General features: G+C 41.3%; 1 protein-coding gene across 2 annotated transcripts; it reads right to left on the reverse strand.

Moving 5' to 3' along the window:
- Window positions 1–1,907: 1,907 nt before the first annotated feature.
- On the reverse strand, window positions 1,908–22,347 carry kita (KIT proto-oncogene, receptor tyrosine kinase a). Of its 2 annotated transcripts, none has more exons than XM_046391994.1 (21): window positions 22,011–22,347; window positions 18,067–18,321; window positions 15,700–15,984; window positions 15,479–15,618; window positions 14,636–14,807; window positions 13,975–14,161; window positions 13,224–13,339; window positions 12,864–12,978; window positions 11,095–11,279; window positions 9,570–9,676; window positions 9,311–9,437; window positions 8,622–8,726; window positions 8,158–8,268; window positions 7,829–7,970; window positions 7,571–7,665; window positions 7,325–7,455; window positions 6,897–7,019; window positions 5,682–5,793; window positions 5,483–5,582; window positions 5,027–5,132; window positions 1,908–4,577 (listed from the first exon to the last, which is right to left on the reverse strand). In XM_046391994.1, the coding sequence occupies exons 1-21, from the start codon at window positions 22,063–22,065 to the stop codon at window positions 4,395–4,397; spliced, it is 2,952 nt and encodes a 983-aa protein (XP_046247950.1). In that variant the 5' UTR covers window positions 22,066–22,347; the 3' UTR covers window positions 1,908–4,394. The 2 variants fall into 2 exon arrangements, with proteins under 2 accessions (XP_046247950.1, XP_046247949.1); XM_046391993.1 differs by having other exon boundaries at window positions 14,636–14,828.
- Between the last annotated feature and the right edge of the window lie 620 nt (window positions 22,348–22,967).

Below are 22,967 nucleotides of genomic sequence, written 5' to 3' on the forward strand. Positions count from 1 at the left end.
GCTCCCTCTGCGGTCTGTGTATCTCACCACTTCTGGCTGGCAGGCAACAGCAGCACCCCTCCTCAGATCTGTCAGGGTGCACAAAGGAGGGCATGTTTCCTGAGCAGCTTGAGCAAATATGGGAAGTGGTTGTGACCCGAAAAGTAACCCATATGTGGTACCCATGTTGCCTTTATTTTCACTCCAGCACATCGCTTAACTGCAAAAAAATGCACTGTAAAAGTAACTGAAAGATTTTATGTTGGTTTGAAATGGTTGTCAAACTTGCTTAGAAATCCTTCAAGGGTTGGAGTTGGTGAATGGACACCAGGAAAACCCCTTTTTCCAACTGGAGACTTAATATTATCTTTTTAATGTAGCAATAAGATGCATCACATGGTAAGGCATGAAGCATCACATGATGTTGAGGAAAGAAGACACCCTGGAGGTATAGGCCTACTGTGAAATGTCTCTTTTCTCTAGATGAAAATGTGATACAGTTCACAGAAACTGAAGGAAATGTTGTTCCCGTGTATCTGCCTGAGTATTTTAGATGGTAAACCAGAGAAAGTTATGTTCATGTCCACAAAAACAACCTCTAATCTTTGTACTGGAGACAGTGCACAAGTTTCTCTGGTTCTCAGGAGGCGTTTCAAATTAAACTGTCAGATTTACCACAAACAGTGTCGGAAGGAGAGTGACATGCTTATCAAATTTACAACCACAACAAGGAACCGCAGTGAGTTTAGCAATCTGACACACACACAGACACACACACACAAAGGGTTACGTGCAAGTTCATACTTTTTCTGATATAACAGAAAAGAAATTAATCTTCTTTTGGAGCAAGACCACGTCCTGGTTTGCATCTTTCTGAGGGAAGAAGAGACAAAAGAAAATTGTCAAAGAATAATACAGTATAATAGTCTGATTTTAAAAATATAAATGTCAGTACTAACCATTCCCTCCTCCATTTTCTTTCTCAAGACAGCATGAATTTTCAGCATACCGATTAGCCCTCAACAAACCTGGAAATCAAAAGTTAATGCGATAATCAACTGTTTTTTGGGACAGCAGCAGCTAATATAAAGAAAAGTGTCATTAGATTGGCATTAGTGTTCTAAATCATCTTATTTTACTTTATTCACATTCAAATGTTCCCTGAGGATGAAAGGAGCAGCCGTAACTGAAAATGCTTATTGGGAAAACAGCACAAAGTTGTTAAATGCAACCGTCCTGCCAGTCAGTCCTGAAAGCAAGATCAAAAATAGATGTTATTAGTACATATATGTTTAATTGATTGAGATTTGAATCCTGGGACAAGTAATGTTTCATATTTTGAGAGTTGTTAGAGTAGAGTAGAGTCATCTCAGCCTTTCTCTTCTTTTTATTGTCTGACTAACAAATATTTGGTTACAGCCACTCAACTTCAATGGTGGGATTTCCTGCTTGCATCTTATCAGTTAGATCCTAAAACAATGGACTCTGCCCACGCAAACCAGCACACCGGGTTTGTCTGCTCCGAGTGCTGCTGTCCTCCTTCGTGGCTTCCCCCTCATGACCAGATGTCCTTTTCTGGGCTGCAGCCAAATGATTTAGCATAGAGCGGGAAGAATGGCTGGAAAATATCACCAATACTGTACTTTAACATTAGCATTTGGTCAAACTGAGATCCACTGAACCTGCATTTCACAACAAAGTTAAGGTGATCTGAATCACTCGTAACTGCTTCAAGGGACAACCTGCTATGAGCATTCATGCACACACCCACGCAGAAATGCTGGCAACTCTAATCGCTGTCATATGTCATATGAAAATATTTCCGTGCATTACAGTTCAGAGATTTAAAATGGCCAAAGCTGCAAAGGATGGTGTTGAGCATATGTTTCTGTGAGCAAGGATTTAAAAAGAGACCAAAAAAAGCTTCATTTGGGAATTCAATATACACAATTTTATTTACATTGACACATTTATTAGCAACACATCAAATTTACACAGTAACACTAAATCCTCAGCTTTAATAAATATGAAATAAAATGCAGGGAAAACTCTTAGATGCAAGTGGAGCAATGCAATGAAAAAAGACCTGTATTATCTTGAAACATCTCCTTCCTTGTCGCAAAATCAAGTAATAATTGTTTTTATTGGTATTTCTGTGAACATTGATCAGATATGACCATTGGGATTAGTTATGACAGTTAAGGCAGTTTTTTCTCGCCACTGTCGCCAAGCGCTTGCTCAAGGAGGAATGTTTGGTTCTCAACAATTTTATTAAAGAGTTTGGTCTAGACCTGCTCTAATTGAAAAGTGTCATGAGAAAACCTTTGTTGTGAATTGGCGCTATATAAATAAACTGAACTGAATTGAATTGAATTGAATTATGACTGTTGTGCTGTGGCAGTGAGCAAAGGAACTGGCAGGACTGGTTAATATGGTGAATTTGCCAAAATCAAAACATTAGCCAAAGTGAATCTATTCTGTTTAAGTTACCATGGTGACAGAGACACAAGCAGCTATTCCAGTTGAATCTACAGTTGCACACATAGGAAAATACAGCTTAAGAAAATCTGCATCATTGTACCACATCTTCATTAGGATAAACATCTTGGAAAGCATAAACATTACTTTACAATATAAGCACATATATATTTACAAAAAGACAGAGCAGTAAGACTGTGGGGTTTTAGTAGCCTGAATGACTTAATGAATCTTTAGTAGTGGCACCTCTTGACAGTAATGCTTTTAGTTCTGCAATCACACAGACACACACACAAAGACAAGCAGGTGTACAGGTGTACATACACACACACACAGGTTCATACACACAAACAGGACACTTTCCTCATTCTTTTCATAACAACATCCACCAGTGGGAAGAGAGGACTCATAATGGTCTGGACTGACACAGACTACTGGCTGAGAGGTGCTGAAAGTCCCACTTCTGATGGAGGAAACAGCTGGATACAAAGAAGAGAAGGACTGCTAGGAAACCAGCTACTGCTCAGAGAACAATGAGATGACCAACACACCAAGACTGAGCTCTGTGCCCAGTGTCCACTGGTCATTCTGCCTTGAAGACCCTTCGTTTTTCTCTGGCTTGTCACCTTAGGGAATACTGCAGTCCACTTAATGGCATTTCGCACGGAACACATCTCAGAAACGGCAGTACCTGTCTCCTGCTTGTAAACGCAGATCATACACTGGATGTAGCAACAAAGTAATAATAGAAACCTGAACAGTTATTTACACTTATATAAGAGAACTCTCCAGCAATCCAGCTGGCAAAAAGTAAAACTATACACCAGCATCACATGTCTACATGACAAAGCTAGGACGAACGCTAAGAGTTTCAGGCTTCTCAGAGTGTCTCCTTTGTCTAATGTTTAACGTTTTTCTTCCCAACTCATCATTTAGCAATGACTAATATCATTACCTACAGATATGTACACATATACAGCCAACAAGCACATAGATGAAAAGCTAGCGTACCATGTCTACACCATATCTCTGAAGACAACTGTGTGGGTAAAGTTATCATGAGCTGATCCATGGTGTGTCTTAACAGATTCAGAAAAGAGACTTGCTCCCTAGGCAGTGACATCCAACAAAAAAAGAGCAGAAATGTGTCTCCTAATCGACCTGTAGCACTTATGGACTCTAAGCATGACCAAACATGCTGTCTAATAGCTTATATACCACTGTCTCGATATTTCAATTTAAATTGGCCCCCGAAAAGTATCTCCTTCATAAACATAGATCTGAACAGTTGGAAATAATACTGACAATAAAAAATGAGCAAAAGCTGCATTAAGTGGTGTGTATCATGATGTGAAGTTCAAGTGCCTTGAGTGCTTTTTCTTCCTCCAACAACTGCAACAGCCAACCAAAATAAAAATGCTACATAAATATCGTGACAGAAATACAACAAAGAATAACAAAACACAAAATGCATAAAGAAAAAAATCTCCAATATATAGAAACAGTTATATATATGGAGTGCTAAAAAAAAGACAACAAAAAAACCTTTATGAATGTGTAGGAAAAATGTAACTGAAAAATTGGAAAAAAACAAAACAAAACAGATAACAGTGTAATGATGTACTTAATGACAGTTTTAGAGTAATCACTGATGGCCCACCATCTTCCCCGGTGCCTGAGTGGCTCTTTGCTGAGCAGGGAAGCATTAGTCCAACTGTCCTCCCTGTAATCAGTAGGCAATAATAGTGATAATAATGATAAAAGCCATTCGTCCTTTGCTGTTCTTTCTGGTAGTAGATGGTAATTACCATTCTGTCTGCAACATGTGACACTGACAGTTGTTGGTACTGGGGCGGCAGGCGGGTGTAGTGGTTGGGTGGTTTGTGGCGGAACATTACAGGCACTTTATGAGGCAGCCAGAGAGGCTGGGTGAGGCCTTACACCTTTTGGGCTCTGAGGGTTGTCCCCTCCAGGAAGACCTCGTGCTGGACCAGTAAGGGCTGGGTTGGAGGGCTGTTACAGCCGGCTGAGTTGAGAGTGTGAAAAGCTGCGCTCTGAGAACTGGTCTCCTCCCTGGCTCTGGGTGTCACAGGAAGCCTGGAGCTGAAGTTCAGATAAATCTGAAGATAAGGGAGACAGAAGGAGGAAAGAGGGAACACACTTTGTCAAGGTTTATATTATATAATGTTTCAGCATTGGAATTTCAAACATGTCAGTGCAATTTCTGTATTGAGCATAGCAATTTGCAACTTTCTGTTGTATTTAGGCGTCGTTACATTTGGGAAAACAATGATTTTTCATTTTCTTGCTAAGAGTTAGATGAACTTAATACTGCCATATATCTCCTTTAATTATGAAGATGGAATCAGGATATGGATAGCTTTGCTTAGCATGAAGCGAAGCAAAGGTCTGGAACATTGTAAGCTCTGATCTGCGTCTTGATTTGGTGCTTTATTTTAGTTCCTGTGGACTGCTATGACAACCTAATTTCCCCTTGAGGATGAATAAAGTCATCTATCTATCTATCTATCTACTAAAAAAATTTTAACAATGAAACAGTGCAACCTACATGCTTAGTGGCATCTGACAGTTGTTGTTCAATCCTTTCCACAACCTTCCTGAAGGGGGGTCTGTTGACAGGGTCAGCATCCCAGCAGGACCTCATAATCTGATACCTGCACAGCAGCATACAAACACACGAACACTTTTATTTGTTTACATACTTTCTGTTTTGTGTGTATATTCTCGTCTGTTCTTAATTCCACTTAAAAGTTTGAACATGTCAGTTTTAGTCCTGCTTGTGAAAAGCCAAATGCAAAAGAACGAGAACAGGCTGCTATTCAAATCCCTCACATTGAATTCTTTATAGTCTCACCACCTCCGTCTAGCCGATAACACCACTTCTCCTGTGATCCATTTACACACACTCGCATTTCACTTCAACACCTTTCACGCACACACACACACACACACACAAATACACACACACACACACACACTCATATTTCATTTCACGACAACTCACATTTCACTGGGTGCAAACTCTGGAGCCTCCATTCTGTATCCTTCTTTTATCAGTTTGTAGAACTTGGCATCCACAGGCATACCAGGATAAGGACTGCTTCCTATATACAGCAGGGAGATTCAGTTACATTATGCACCTATGAAAACACACGGTTAACCACACACATATACACACACACGTATTGGATGGATAGACATACCCAATGAGAAGATTTCCCAAAGCAAGATGCCATAGGACCACACATCACTCTCGAATGTGTACACACACTCAAAGATACTTTCTGGAGACATCCATTTCACTGGCAGACGCGCCTGAAACAAAAGCACTCAGTGAGTAGATTGGAAGTTGAACCCATTCAAAATGTCAACCATTTGTATTTTTTATTTTTACAGGGGTTAGAGTCAAACAAGCTTGTAGCAGGTAGGTGCACATTGTTTGCCTGAGGCTTTAAAAACACACAGAGCTCAGTCCATCTGCGACGTCCAAACTAAATAAGAAAAAATGCACAAAGACAGATAGTCTTCATAGTCAGTTGGTCAGATCATCAACTTTTCCTCATACGTGTGAAATGGTTTGTGACAGGTGGCAGAGAAATACAACTTTCTTGCTGCAAGCCACTGTAAAGGTTAGATTTAATGTGTAGTTATGGCTTGAGGTACACGGTTTGATGAATTATTTACAACTATAGCAATTAAACAGATGAGTCATCACAATAAAAGAAGCAGAAAAAAACTAAATAAGTTTAAATGGAAGTTGATGACTTCTTTTGGAATATGTACCACACAAATAAGCTTTCAGGTAAGTTGTACTGTACAGAAGAGTAAGAGTATGTAAGTATTATCTTTGCCATTTGGCCTAGTCACCTGTGTGATGCTTATACCTGCCACTTGTTTAGTGACAACTTATGTCAACATAAAAATGTTTGCTCATGTGTTTGGTGTAACCTGTTTTAAATCTTCACTTTGTAAACACTTATCTCATAACTAAAGTAAGTTTGAACTTACAGATAGCTTAACAGTGTTGTGGCAGAAGTAACATTAGTTAAACATTTCCTGGCTGTGGTAAGCCACAGACAGCTGGACATGCGGTTTGGTCTTGAATATATATTGTAAAACATCATTAAAAGTAATCTTAGATGTTACTGAATAATCCCTGGATAACCTATCTTAAGACACGTACAGCAAAAATTTGCTTTCTTGTGAATCAGAAAAGTCTTTAAGGAGCAAGTAACTTTGGTAAGTAAAGACATGATTGACCAAACCATTAAGATTGGCTAAGGGCTCCATTAATGTTGTTTTACAGGTTGATTTCAGCATTTCCAAACTGAGCAACAGAGCTTTACTTAAGACATGGATAACACCACTGGGTGCATCCTGCATCTCATCTCAAAATCCCATCTAAAGTGCATACTTACGTTGCCTTTGACCACATAGTTGGAGTCTGTGTTGATGTCTCGGGCCAGGCCAAAGTCACAGATCTTTGCCACTCTTCCTTGAGTCACCAGGATGTTTCTGGCAGCCAGGTCTCTGTGAATACACTGAGAAACAAATGCGTCGCTACTTTTATTATCTCATATATATGTAATATATATGGACAATTAGTAACATTAGTCATGAATGAAGTGTCTTTTCAGGTGTGATTTGCATTGGTAACACACCACCACCGACACTGATACATGAGCTTGCGGGCCACACTATCTTTCCTCCACAGCTAATAAATTTTTCAACAGCATGCTCCAACATGCATTTAGATCCGTTTACTCACTGTGGAAACTTGATCCATGTTCTGCATTTATCATTGTGTAAAAATTTGAATGTCTGATATTTGTTGTTTGATGCTCACATTTTTGGAGGCTAAGAACTCCATGCCTTTGGCCACTTGGTACGAGAAGCTGAGAAGGTCTTCGGTGTCCAGAGACAGACCGTCCTCATCAAACATCTCGCTGTCGGACTCTGCTTCGACATAAGAGCCACCTGATAGGACGAACAGGACACAGATCATTTTTCCTGAAAGTACTTACTTCATCTGCTTCTGTGTATTCTGTATATTTCAAGACCGAGAAATCTGATGAATGGTTGGCTGGCTTGCCTTTGTGTAGCGAGCGCCTCTTCTCAGAGGATGAGCTGAACGGCAGGTTGCCAGCAGCAGAAGGCCTCATGGTCATGTAGCCATTCAAGCTGTCACTGTGAAGAGGAAAGGAGCAGTCTGGTCTCAGCTGAGCACAGCCACACTTAGGCACGCTGCTGTCCAAATACCCTCCTCCTACGCACGTTCTGGATAGTAAATACTCGTGCTGACTCTCTTTACTCTTGCACACACAGTAAACCACATAAAAAAGAACCTGACCCAGCTGCGTCTCTTTGCGGCATGACGTTGCGGTAGTAGCAGTCATCCTCCAGCTTGAAGCAGATGAAGGATTCCCTCTTTCTGCGTAGAAGGTTAAGAAGATCTCCAAAGCAGCAGTATTCTGTGATCACCAGTGTTGGGCCTGGAGATAAAGAATCACGCCTGATGATAATGATCTCTCAATTACATGACTAAGAGCTTCCGAACAAACCTGAGTAACTGAGTGAAATAAAGCACTGTAGGAACTGCAAGAATCATAACAATGACTGATGTTTCCAGTTTCGTTCCACAGGCTTATATGATAATGCAGGACAGGGTGATTGCCACACCTCCAACAGTGCAGGCTCCCAGCAGGTTGACAATATTCATGTGGTTTCCCAAGTAACTGAGGACTTTCAACTCTGACATCAGCGCCTCTTTCTCTGTGGAGTGAGCGCTCGCTGTGGGGGAAAAAAAAAACAACACCACATTTTCAACATCAGAATGCGCATAGGGATTAGGACTAAACTGAACTCAAACTCAATTATGATTATGTATCATGAGCTGGTATATGAAGGATAAAAATGATTGTTGGCTAATCAAAATAAAGAGGCACCTCTAAGCATGTTAGCAGCAGTATGAAAACCACTAAATAAAAATACCCTCATAGTAATTTGTAACTACCTGAACACCTGCAGGCAATTGTTTATGTATTACTGCTTCTTAAAAGTGCACAGCTACTGTATGTCACATTGTCAAAATAGCTATGCTGTACTCATCCCACTTCATTTGCACACGTGCTGACACTGCTTACATTTGAGCATTTTCACAGCCACCGTCATGACTGAATCTGCTTTGGAGAGTCCATATGCAGTGGCTTCCACCACTTTTCCAAATGCACCAGATCCCAGTGTCTTCCCTGAAGACAAGAAGACAGACAAAAAACTGTTATTCGCCATCCTGTTTCCCTCCCACAAATCGGCCCCGTGCCAGCGTTCCTAGGACAACAACAGTCTTAGCCCCAGGGCTGTGTACTCAGGCATCAGGACTCGCAGGATCCTGTTTAAGGAGGTTTCTTAAAATCAACACCCACAATATGTCAACCATATTATGTTTGCAGTGAGGGAGTAGGGTTTTCATCGTAAATGAGCTGTGGAACAGGTTGGTCGGTAATGACCACAGACATGGTTTAGACGCAAATGCAGTGTCCATATACGCAGAAAACAGGGTGTCTGCCAATCAGCATGAAGTAGCCTGAGGGTGGCAGCGATGATGTCATGCCGACTGCACTGTTAGGCTTTATTGCTGACACAAACCCCATTTATCTCCAGATCACCCTGCTCATATGCTGATTTACACCTATGACATGAAAACCAGGTTGTACATTTTTAGAGCTGCAGCAAGTCAGAAAATATGTAACAATAGGAAATATAATAGAAACACGGAGGTCCGCACGCAGCACACACTGTAGACCATTTTGATTAAGGAGTGCATGGTGCTCACCAAAGCGCAAGTTGTTTCGCGGGAACTCCCACTGGTGATCATATGGTAGTTGGGTAGGGTCAATGTACACATAGTTGTTTCCATGGATGCCCTCGATAACTTTCCACTGAATCTGGTATTTGGGTTTCTGGCATGAATGCAGACAGAGACAGACACAAGTAAAAAATTACTTCAAAGGGTTTCAACATGCTCTACTCTTTTTTTCTTGACTTTGGTGAAACAGGGTGTGTCATGCAGCAAACGAACAGAGCTGTCTTACCTGCATGTACTTGTAGAACAGCATGATAAGGACGAGGCAGAGGATGCCTGCTCCTGATACAGAGCCAATTAGCAGAGGGGTGAACAGATCATGCTGAACAGTTCTCTCTGCAGGAAGATAAAATCATGTTGGATGAAAAGAAGAGCAGTGACAAAAGAGTCAATCAGTGACTCTTTCAGTGGTTCGTTATGTTTACACTCTAAATGACATTGCAAAGGGGCATTAAACCTGAGAAGGCTAAGTCAGAGTGAAACCCACTTTGGTCAAATGACAGCAAACTAATCCAATTATGTGTGTTCACATAGTGTAGGGCTTTTGACTTTGTTTGCAAATTCTGCATTTTATTCTCTTTAACTGCTTGAAATGTTGATTATGCAGTATTTCACTCCAGTGCTGTTGCTTTTACAGCTGTAGCGGTGAGTAATTATGTGTAATCAGGGTTCTTTTCCTCTGTGTCTGTTTGCTTGTGATGCCTTATTGTTTTGCTCCTCTGTACAGTGGGGTGTAATAAGCTCTTTAGAGATAAGAAGCTTTCTCTCCACTTCAAATCTGAGAATGCAGAGTCTGCAGGAACTAATCCCCTGTAAACCTGTCAGTGTTTTCTAAAGCTCTGTGTATTCTCTGCTGCAGCTCACTGACACCTCCAAGCCTCCCACAGCCCCAGAACACCCAGCACCGCCAGGACTCCTACTGCGCTCCACACTCTCAGCGCCTCCGCCTGGTCTGCTGTTATTCTGTGAAGCACAAAAATCCTGGGCACACGCTCCCAAAGGCCTGTCCTGCCAGGCCACAAACACTCTCCTGCCTCACAATGCTCGCCCACATACCAGCCCCCCATATTCCGCACGAACCCGGGTCTCCAGGCTCAGGGGACAACTTTGCTGTGCTTTCAGTTCCTGCACTCACACCAATTTGAGGACATTGTGCAGCAGATGGGCAAGCCGTTATAACAGGGCAGATTTGGAGTCATAAAGTAAACAACGGACTAAAGCTAATTCCTATCTGTCAGCGACAACATCTTATCATGGCCAATCATGTCCGAGGTGTCTCTCCTTGCTCATGTTTACCTAACAGATTATAGACGACCAAACTAGTTGTAAGACAACCTTTATAGGTTAATCTTCACTAGAATCATGCTTGTAGTAAATATTTGGAGCTGCGGATTAAATCGCATGTGAGGTTTACAGAAGGGCAGAGTGAGTAAGATAACTTTGTTTTTTAGTTCACGGAGCAGGGAGTCACAGAATTTTTAACGCCACGTTACCATATTAAGTTTTAAACAAACTAAAATCAGGCAGATGAAGATACAAACTCTGATGTTCATGTCTAAATGTTCATGTCTTTTCTTGTGCAGTTTACTCTGTTGTGCTTCTTTCTAATCTGAAGGTGAGGAGAATTACATCAACAAAACACCAACAGGCGCCCCCTTCAGTGTCACGTGACCCCTATTTACCTGTGTGCAGACTCACTTACAAATTGCACGCAGCTTTATTCTTGTGAGCATGCACTGTTTGCATCAACTCACCGCTGATAGAGAAGAGCGTGTAGGCCTGCTCTCCTTCCACCGTAGCCACACATTCCAGAGTACTGAACCGTCCTCTGCTGATGTTCACCCGACTCTCCACCTCCGTTTTCCCAAACATGGGGCTGAACAACGTCACAGTGATGACATTGTGCTCCTCCTGGGTGGCATTCACTTGTTGGGAACACCTGAATGCAGAAGATTAGAAACTGTTAACAAAAGGCTGAAAGGATAACTGAGCTATTCTTCAGTTGTCCCTTGTCAGGACACCCAGAATTCTCTGCAAGAGAAACATTCCTTTCCTGACTGAGTCTTGAAAACACTTGAGTGTGTGAGAATAACATAAATTTACATCATTTGCAGAACCAAAGACACATGTTCCCATATTTCAGTACACTGATGGCAGTTAGTTTCACCAGAGGTCATAAGAAAAGTGGGGAATTTCTTCTGTGTTCATGAAAATAAGGTGAAGTGTTTAACAACAGCCCAAGGATCCATATTTCACTGCACTGCAACATAAAAACCAGCTGTTATCTATGTGCTCGCTGGTCATAGGCTCACTCAGGTCACATTACTTTCTGTATATACATATGTGTGCCTGTATGTAATGAATATTAAGTGCCATTAATTATAATTAACATTTGGATAATCACTCATGATTCATTGCCTGGGAATGGTGTCGCATTCATCCTTCAACACACTTTATGTTTGACAAGAGATGAGCCCTGTCCAGTCGTATCATGGCATGTCCCAGGCCCCTGCCAAACACAAGTCAATGCGTTCCAATCCCCTGTCACATGGGGTCATGTTATCACCATCACCCAACCACAAGTCAGCCCCTTCAAATCCAACAATCCCTCATTCCACCGTCATCATCGTTCCTGACTCTATCCAATGTGTCTTTAATGTGACCTTTAGGACCCTCGAGAAGCACTTCATATTTTGTCAAAGTTGGAATGTGAAACTACAAATAAAGAACAGATCTTAAGTGATGGTTGGATGCCTTGCAGTTAATGGGTGGTGCTGTGTGCAAACAGAGGAAAATCACAGATAAATCACAATAAATTTGCAGAATTGAGAGACAGTTCTCCACTTTAATACAGTTTCCAGAACTCATTACTGGAGCATTGCCTTAAGAACACCTTCCATCTTCAGCTGAAGACCAGACATAAACACCTAATTATTATTGCACAACTCATGTTTGTTAGCAAACATAAATACAATAGTTGGATTTCTTTGGAGCATTTTGTTTGTTAGGTAACACAATGTTACACAATGACATGGTTTTGGTTTGGCAGTTTTTCTTTTGTTTAGTCTTTTGATGACTAGTGTGACTAAAATTGGTTTCCAATTCCTGTAAGTGCTTTAGGCTGCAGCTTTAAAGTATGCTGCAATTATTACACAATGCCATCATATTCTGTCTTTGCAACCTTAGTGAAGCGTAAATAAAGGGAAACTTTAACCAATGTATATATGTATATCCTGCAAGCCTCACTCACATGTTGTGTCCTAAGCCCATGAAAACTTGGTTTGAAATATTCTGTATTTGTCTGTAATATTACATTTTCAACATAAAACAACAGTGTTAAAGTTTGATTGGCCACATTTCATTGACAATAGTCTGGCAGTAACCCCACAGCTGCCATTCCTGAATTGTGATTCATGCTGTGATGCTTGGCCACTGGAAACAAGTGAGAAATCACAAACAGAGACACAGAACACAAAAAATGTTCTAACCTGGGAAAGTTTTGGGGGGCCTTTAAAAATCTCACCTGGCGTAAGGCTGCTCACAGTAGTACCAGGTGATCCGCGGGGCAGGGAACCCCTCCGCCACGCAGCGTACCTGTCCATCCACTGGACCCTCATGAGATACAATCTCAGGTTTACCTAACAAACACAAGTGAATGTCAGAATATGTCAGGTAAGAGAAAATTGAGCAGCAGCAGAGACTTTTTTTGTTCAACTGTATTATTGAAGTATGAATGAGACGGGATGAGGTAAGGTTGAGAAAAAGGTCAGTGAAACATATTCCTACATGTCGGCTACTGGGGATTAATGCAACAGCCAATAATGCAATTAGGCAGCTTAGGGGAACAAATCACCTTTTAAAAACAATCTGTAACACAACTTACTGATCACAAAGATGGTGAATGTGTGGTTTACTGATGCATCACCGTTGGAGGCTTGAAAGGTATAAACTCCACCCTCTGACATTTTCAGTCGGACAAGCCTCAGCTCACTGCTGTACCTAAACATGACGAAATTAAATCTTCAGCATGAATGCATTTGTCAATTTCTAAAAAAACATCAGAGCAGATTCTTTTTCTTTCATATCAATGCAGCGTGAGAAAGAACTTCACATGCACAGATATTTGCATTTTAAATTATAACCAGTCTTTTGTTTGTCATTTAATATGCACATGCAAAATGCTTCCAATTATTCTTGAGGCTGCAACAGAACTCTGTTTTTCCCACAGTTGATATGGATTTATTGATTTTCAACACAGTAAAATGGGTTCAACAATTGTGTTCCCACTTGTACTATTAAAAGGTAGTCATGTCCAGTAGGGGCTTAAAGGTCATATCCCAGATTAAAGTGAAACACCATGAAGCGTGAACTAAAATTAATTACAGTGAACATGCAGCTTTGGATAATGTTATAAAATATTTCTATTTGCAGCACAGAAGTAATACTGCAGGTTTATTTTCCTGTTTCACTAGAAACTAACAGCTGAATTTCTCAGGGAGCTGCAAAAAGAGCATCTGTGACATCTGCACCTGCACTGACCTGCAGTCAGACTATGGGTGTTAAATTCCACCGAAAGAGGATAATGAACATTTCCACCCATGTGATAAAACTGGGGCAAGTCTGTGTTGTGTCACCTGTATTCGTGGCTGTGTGTGGTGATGACATGGTCAGTTGTGTTCTTCAGCTCGTGGCCCATGAAGCTCCAGGAGAAGGTGTGTGGCTTTGGATAAGCTTCCATGTCAACACTTAGGGGTAAACTCTCGCCTGAGCGGACCTGGATGGTTCTGTTGCTAGTAGGTGTTGAATTGATGAATCCTTTCTCTGAAAAATAGGGAAACAAGATATTGTTGTTGAGAAGTAAAATGAGATCTATATTTCTTGAAGTCAAAATTATTTAGGTGGTGCTGGTCTAGAGACTTACATACAAGTCACAGAGTAACCCAACACATGACGACTTCACGGTCCAAAGAGATGGGGCAAAAAAAAAACACATACTGAAAACCGAACCCTCTCTTATGAGGACACAGCCAGCAGTTGATAAGTGAGCTGTCAATCTCATCTAAATCTCAACATGTCAAACCATTCCTTTGACATTCAGTTTTTATGAAAATTGCCAAACTTGAAGCTGCAGTTGGTGACTTTGTAAGGAGAGAAATCAAACATCAGGAAATTCAACATAACAGATCGCACCTTCCGCACCAGATTTCTCCTTATTGACCAGTTCAATTTCCAGATTATTTTAAGTACTTTTTCAACTTCAAAAGCAAATAACAGAAAATCTTTTCATGCACTCACCATAAACATCGAGCCACACTGCTTGCATGTTGACCCCTTTTTCATTCTCAGCTTCACACTGGTACCTCCCAGAGTCTTGAGGTCTGACTGCGGCGATGTGCAGCGTGGCGCTGCGTGCGTGGGTGAAGTTCTCCGTCAGGATGCGCGAAGCACTGTCAACCTTTGCTGGTTGCTGTGGATACCAGACGGCACCCTGTCAACGCCCAGAGATCTCTAGAGATTAACCCCGTCTGCATATCTATCCTTGCCAAGCACACAAATACTGACACAGACACACAACTGCCTGCATGCGAGTACACACGTATTGCACATGGTAGTCCACATCATACACACACAGCCAAGATCCTAAAGCTTAGACAGCATGAACTCTGGCACCTATCACTCTCATTCGTAAGAACAGACTCCCACTGATACCAGCAATGTTTTTGAAAATAGTTGAACCTAAATTTAAGATAATAAAATAACATTAAAAAAAAATTGTTATGATTCTCACCCAGGTCTGTATTGTTTTTCAGAACACTTTCAGACACTCAGTTATTATGACAGCTAAACTATGATGAATTTTCAGGAAATTATAAATGCAGCACAGAGATAGTCACCATTAGGAATCATAATCCATTTACAAAATGCAAATCAAAGTTGATTGTACTACTTGTGGCTGATATTTGGTGGCTGACTCTTCCAAACTGTTAGGTTGTAAGTTAAATATCTGTTTGAACTGATCAAAGGCCCGTTCAGTCTGACAAAACAACACAACAATCAGTGCTAAATGTGTAGTATTTTCTAGTTGAATTTGCCACCAACAGCACAGCACACAGCAAAGAAAAGGCAGAATGGTCTCACCGAGCCAGGTGGGGTGACCCACTTAAGTTTGATTTCACCATTAACGTTAGTGGTGTTGCAGGTGAGGGAGAGACTCTCACTCTGGGTAAGAATCACTCTTTTGGGTGCCTGCATCTCAATCACAGGAGGAGCAATGGGGACTGCAAGGAAATGAAAACGTAAGTGACTAAGTCCTCAGCCTGCAACAATGCACATACATACACTCACTTACAGCACTTTACCTGGTCTTACTGTCAGTTGGTAGTCATGTGATCTGACATATTCTTCCCTGAGTCTTCCTGTGCATACATAGCAACCTTCATAGGGTTTTTGTGTGTTGTGGATGATGATGCCTTGCTCCAGGCTTGCAGAAAACTGGAGACCAGAGGCCAGAGCTTTACCAGCACATGTTTCCAGGCGCAGGTTGTCCAGCCTTGGATCAGTTGCCAGGCAGGGGATGGAAGCTGTGTCTCCTTCCCGAGTGAGAATGTTGAACACCAACGATTTTCTGAAAGGGTTGTTAGGATCTGCCAAGAAAAATGCAATCGCGTGGGTCAGAGCTGAGTTCGGGTCAGAGCTGTAAGCAGGGATGCACGCTGAGTTGTTGAAGCTTTAGTTAGTCACAGCCATGATATAACTATGCTGCTCTGTTCACCATACACTATTTCCCCCACACCTCTATTGTTATTGCGACTTCTTTCGACACACAGTGTATTTATTGCTTTTTCATAACTGACTTTGACCAATATTGGTGATACTAAATTTCTAGTCTGGTGCCATTAAGTCACTGCAGAAGAATAAAATACTGAATTGAAAGAGAGCAAGTCAAACCCAAAAATGGTGGGAAACAATGTGGAAAATGTGATGAACATAAAACATTTGTGTTTGTTTCGTGTGTTAAGTTGAGGAATGTGACACCTCATTGCACCTTATGCTTTAGTCTCACAGCGTTTTATGTCTACAGAGCAGAGCAGAAACTTCAGTGGTATTTTACAGGGTCCCTGTGGAGTTTTTGATCTTTAATGGCACTATGGAGCTGTTTTTCTAAGAGTGACATTTTATTTCTTTTCCTGCACATGCACGAGGATGCACAGACACAACACAGCAGAACCGATACACAATCCTGCCAACTGTTTCACATTATACAACTGATTAACGGATGGTGGTAGCACACTAAGAACTGCAGCTATGCACCAACAGAGACAGTGACGAAAAAGACTGCAAACAAGTAAACATGGATGTAGACAGCTGAAATGCACAGAGCACATTTTTAGATTTCAAGGACACACACTATTTGTTTTGGTGAGTAAGGTAAACAACTTTCGTTTGTTCACAAGAAAACTCCACAGGGCACCTTTAAGTTGCATGTTTCATGTATGTGATTTAATCACATGTTTCCATTGTAGTTTGTTCACATTTTTCCACCTCAGCCAAACATAAATATTTTGCTATATATATCTGTGTGTGTGTGTGTGTGTGTGTGTGTGTGTGTGTGTGTGTATACACCTTTTTGCCCATTCCTCTGGTTTTAATATTACAATTGAATATTTGCATAAAAACTGGTGGATTGAATTAGATAGAACTGCATTAGCCTCACTGTTTACTGTTGCGACTCTCTTTACACAGTGTCAGGGCTGTATGAAATTATGGCTGACGCAACCCAAAGATTTTCTGCTGCTGCTGCTTCAAATTAAAAGAAATGCAGCTGGCGATATGCTGAGCGACTTTTATTGTGAAGCAGCACAAGAAACGCAGCGTACCTGACCGTGAGCATTCATCACAATGCATCTATAAAAACAACAACAACCAAAAAAAGTAATTTTCGACAGCAACAACACTTGTTTGTTTGTAACGACAAACCAAACCACACTGCATTATAGCTGCAAACAGACACACCGTGTGCTCTTTAGTTGTATTTCTGACATGCTTGCTTAGACATTAAACTGCACTTGCTGACACCATAATAACCACAGGTGCCCTCAACTCTATCAAAACTGAAACACTAAAGCCATATTTGATTTTTTTTTCTTCCCCCAAAATTTGAAAAATTAATAAACACAAAGAATTGCAAACAGAAGACTTGTCTACATCTGTTATCCAAACAGAGTTATCTACCCTACAGAGTCAATGAGTTCTAAATGCTTGAATTGTCCCTTCATATGATCAGCACCAGAAAAATGTTTTATTTTATAACATTCCATCTCAGTCTCTCACCTAATAAGTAGTTTGTGCTTGTTGCCTCAAATGTTGATGTGTGGATTGTGATGAGCTCATGATATTAGCCTGCAGAGATGGCAGCAGGCCAACAGGATGTGGAGTCACGTAGGGGAGGGAATCCAGTAAAACTCAGTCATGCACTCAATAAATAGCTACAGTATCTACTGTACCTGTCCTGGGCAAAGTTGCAAACTCCTTCCTCTCCAACCACACACACACACACACACACACATACAAACACTGCTTTCTGTCACTGCAGCGATAAACGCCTGAACATTTCCACTTTCCACTTTCGATTTCAGTTCTGCTCTTTCTCACACAAGGACCACACAATCTCAAACACATGAACATCACCTGCATGCACTCAAACACTGACAGTTTCATCCATGTACCTTTAACATAGACATAAATGGAGGCTTTCTCCTGGGAGCTCTCCTCCAGGCAGATGTAGCGGCCCATGTGAACAGGCTGGGCCCTGGGGATGTACAGCATGGACATCCCATCGATCTTCTTCTCTCCTCGCACCTTTGGCCTCTCCTCCCGCTGCCACTGCATTGCCCTCACACCCTCGCAACGCAGCTCGAAGGGTGCATTGAGGAAGACGACCATGTGTGGGCCAGCGGGGGTGATAGTAGGCTTGGTGTTGCCTGTAATGGGACCGAGAGGGGAATCATGTCAATATAAACATACTGAAATCATGATAAGCCCTTTATAAAATCACACCTTTGAGGAACAGAGCATGCACAACCATGGCTACATTACTGATTTTTATGTTCTTTCAGAGTGCTTTCAAACAGTGAAGTGAAGTGCAAGTCTGGACAGAGTTTCTAATGTCTCAGAATTTGATGAGATAATTTATTTGTTTATTTTTTTATTACCTGGAAAAACCACTAAGTTGAATTAGACTACCGAAGTAAAATGCTACTAACATTTTCTCACCACTGTTAACTCAAGATGTGTCAACACCTACAACTCTATGAGATTGCTGTGAATTAGAACAGCTTAAAAGGTACAATCCCTGATCCCAAAGCTAACAGCAGGATTGAACAGGATCTCCAAAACACAGGATTTGTACTGGCTCTCATCTCCAACTTGACTGAGAGGTAAAGATTAACATCTGACAACGCCTACACAGAAGTAAAAATTGTTATGTTAAAGCAGTTGTTCCCAACCTTAAAGGCTTGTGATCCCTGAAAACAAAGCAAAGTTTACCTGTGACGACTCAGTATGGGTTAATTTCAGATTGGACACAAACTGTGTACAGTTGAGCCAGAGTTTACTTTCATTCTGGGGTTGCTTGTTTTGAAAGCGCTTTAGAGGCATAAACGGACCTAAACGGAAATATGCAGTATTTCACAAGTGAAAAGCAAAAAACAAGAGTTCAGAAGCACAAAGGTTGGTCAACGCCAGTCATGTTTGTAAAAATATTAGCTCTAACTTTAACAATAAATGTGATAACACCTGTATGATTGTTTAAGAGCATCATAATGGATGTGACAGCAGGGACTGAAACCCCTACCATTTGATATCTGGGCAAAAATCTGTGACTGCCAAGAAAATCACAGGATCTTTCACGGAACCAGACATGAATTCCTTGCATCAAAATCTCCCTGTCATAGTATGAAAGAAAAGCTGGACATGACTGAAGAGCATGCTGGGTAAACGGGGCGGTAACCCAAAAATTTAATATGCTGCACCAACTGAAAACAGGTGGGGGAAGTGAATGAATGTTTTCTTCGCTGAAAGATTATCAGCAAGGAGGAGGTGGTTGGTGAGGGGGCTCAACTACTATTTGCTCTGTTGAAGCCACTTTTGATTAACACTGCAGGACTGTGTCTGCAGCCTCCATTGGCGACACTACAGTAGGAACACAAATACAAATACATTTAATACACAAGATCACTTACACTGTCATTCCCAAAACTGAACTCTAATTAAGAAGAAATATCGTTAACCAAGGCTGTATTTGACTGTTTGATTGTTTGTTTTTTGTGCTTGGAGAAATGTTTCTTCTTACCAGGCAGTTTTAATGTTTGAACATTTCACCAGTTTCAAGCTATTCGTCTTTAATAAGATGTTATATCTTGTTGCTTTGATTCTTTTTTACTGATTCGGAGTAACTTGCTCGACACTAGAATTACCAGAATTTTAGAACCGTTTGATCGAAGCTGACAAGAGTAAACATTGTTTGTCAAAGTCGGTCATCTCTTCACACATTAAGAACAGATCTATGTGTATTGTTCGATGCAAGAACCGATCTCACCTCATTTCAGCTGAGATCAGCTCGATCCAACCTCAGCTCGTCCAAGCATAAGCAGTTATAGATGATGAATGGGTGGATAACTAAATCTACTTTTATTGAGTCCGTACTGAATTTCAGACATACCTCTTAAAAGTAAAGCCTTATTTCAAAGCAATGGCTCCGGTATTTACTAAATTTTCCTCAGTTTTGATGAAATCTTCTTTTTGTAATTTGTAATTTCGTACCATAAACACGTGAATGTGAGCTGGTATGACAATAAAGTTCCTTGAATCCTTGAATCCTTAAATGAAGGCTACTTGTTTTTAGTGTTTGCAACAGTTGCGAATTGAAACTTGATATTTTCACTTGTTTTTCAAAAATCATGGCTACTGAATTTTTCCCGTTCTGTTGTCAGATAATTTAGCTTCTTTTAAGTAATACTTTCCCCATTTTAGTGCTTTTCTCTTGTTTTTGAGAGCTGACTTTTTGACCACGTGACCATGTGGACTATGGAGGGAAAGGGTGTGGTGACGTGAGTCTCGTGTGAAACGCGTAAATTCGTTAAATCACAGACCAGCAAACAACAATGTATCATTACACAAGGATGTGTCTGCTTAGGGACTGTTAATAATGCTAATGGCCTGTTTGCAGAGCCTCTATGTCTATGCCTAACTATTTGGCTAAAAACTGTGGAAACGAAACGATTTTGTAATCAAAGTGGAAGAGAGGAGATAGGCAAATGATTATTTTACTTATTCATTACTTATTTATATTACAGAACACAAAAAAACTCATTATAAATGAATTCTCTAGCCTTCGTAAACGGGCTTGAAGCAAACTTTACGGCGTGCGTTATTGTATCACATGACAGACAAGCCTGTGCACACTGCTCGGAGATGTGCTTTGCGTCAAATTCCCTGATGATATCAGCATGGCATGAACATCGATGGCGTCCAGTGGTCGCGTCAGAATCTGTGGAGCTGTCGGTCGGATGGAAATGGGGACAGAAAACTGAGTCCACCTGATGCCGCCCTTCAGCTGCGTGCGGTTCGCAGACGCGCCGAGGAGCGCAAAGTTAAACAGCAACACTTGTTTCTGCAAAGACGGCTTGCCTTAGTGTGGGTTTCCCACACTGATTTCCATAAATTTGCGAGTTATCTCAGGGGAAATTCCAAATTATTTCCTGACAAGATAAAGAAAAGAAAAAAAGTCAACTCTGGATTATTGAGTCGCATAGCCTATAATACAGCCCTCCAATAAAAATGCCATATCATGACGTCGGCTTTGTGTTAAATGCAGTAAAAACTACAATAAGGTGTTTATGGACCTTAACCTCTGTAACTACGCCCTGAAGACGATGCCAAGCCACAATAACTGCAATGTGATTTCAAGATTCATCCCCAGCGCAAACCAAACCAGACTGTGGAGAAAATGTTCCAAACTGTTCAGTGCTTTATATCACACATGTGAGAATATTTATCCAGCAAGTGAGACATTACGTAGACACACCAACGAGTTCTGTATATACCAGCTGCTCGTTTGCGTGCTTCCTAGGAGTCAGGAATTGCCCATGTATTTTCATAATGACTATTATTTGAGGCACAGCGCGGAGGAAAACCTCACGAACCTCTCGCCTTCATATCGTGATCAAATGGTTTCTTTAATTTTTCCTTAAGTCCATTATTCAGCATTTAACTCTACCCCCACAGTTTGATTACTTTTTTTGTTAATGACGCCCCGTTCTCCGAATAAAGCATTCATTATTGAAGAAGCGCGCAGGCATTCGGATCATCGGCCAGCGTATCCACTTTCCTCATTAGGTTTCACTGACTTCAAGTTCGTCTTGGCAGAAGCCTTCAGCTCTAGTCCCACCACTTCCCAGAACAAAGAAAAGTGTGGAGAAACGCACCGGGAAGGCTACACGGAACAAGTGGGGCAGTTCACTTCACCATGATGAGGATTATCTTTCCCTTACTGTGTGAAAATGAACTAAATAACTGTAGACACTAAACGATAATCGACAGTTTCGTTGCTCTAAAGCGAACAGCAACAAGTTCCCTGCGTAAACTGACGCATCTAGTGCAAATGTCTTACCTGGGTGGAAGGTTAACTGTAAAAAGACAGACAGCAGTATCCAGAGGTATTCCATAGTTATTATTCCATGGGTTTAGCTGTGAGGTGAGCCAGTGCCTCTTTTGGTTAAGGTAGCTCTGCTGTACTCGCCGAGCGCGTCGGAGTTGAGGGAAGTTGACTGGTGGCTCTGACAGAGGCGCACTTACAAGTCTCAAAAGGCACAGATGCTCAGTGCAGCACGCAACAGCAGCAGTCGGAGCCAATCTACAAACATGCTGTTCTCCTGTAGCGCGCCAGAGAGGACCGTGCAGGCCGACCAGGTATCTCTGACTGACTGTGGCGTCAACAACATGTTTGTAAGAGCCAGTGGTGGAGCCTATTAACTCACTCGTTACAGGGAGGGAGAGAGGGAGAGGGAGAGCGAGAGGGACAGGGGGTGGGAGGTGTTTGGGACCTCTTGTCAAGACAGAAAAAACAAGCGTAACGACAGTTTGACAGATGAAGATATATCTAGTGCTGTTTTTACGTATCATTTTGAACAGTTCAGAAAAACTGCACGCCAACAACTGTACCGTATCGTTTCATTTACCGTACATGTTCCTGATGTAGATAAGTCACACACTGAGCTCATCTTAACTCAGATTAGTCGATTAAAATTATTCCTCCAGTTTTTATTTACATTCATATGTGTTTCTTCAGTTTCTCTAAAACTGAGGCGAGAAGCCCACATGACGACCCTTTGTCTTTGGCCTCCTCCTATTAACACACACATGAGATTTCTTGAACACTGGCACGCACTCGCAGACTCCCAGAGTTGGCCCAGTTTCCCATTGGCTGTCCCACACCGCACGCCATCCTGCTTTCTGATGGTGCATAATGTTGACAGCAAATATTAATTTCCATTTTTTTTTATTGAAAACAGCTGTCCTTTATAATCTGCTGTGTAGGTCTACATAGGATTTGCCTTTAAGTCATCCT

This window comes from Scatophagus argus, chromosome 6 (genome assembly GCF_020382885.2).
Source record: "Scatophagus argus isolate fScaArg1 chromosome 6, fScaArg1.pri, whole genome shotgun sequence".
NCBI classification, from domain to species: domain Eukaryota; kingdom Metazoa; phylum Chordata; class Actinopteri; family Scatophagidae; genus Scatophagus; species Scatophagus argus.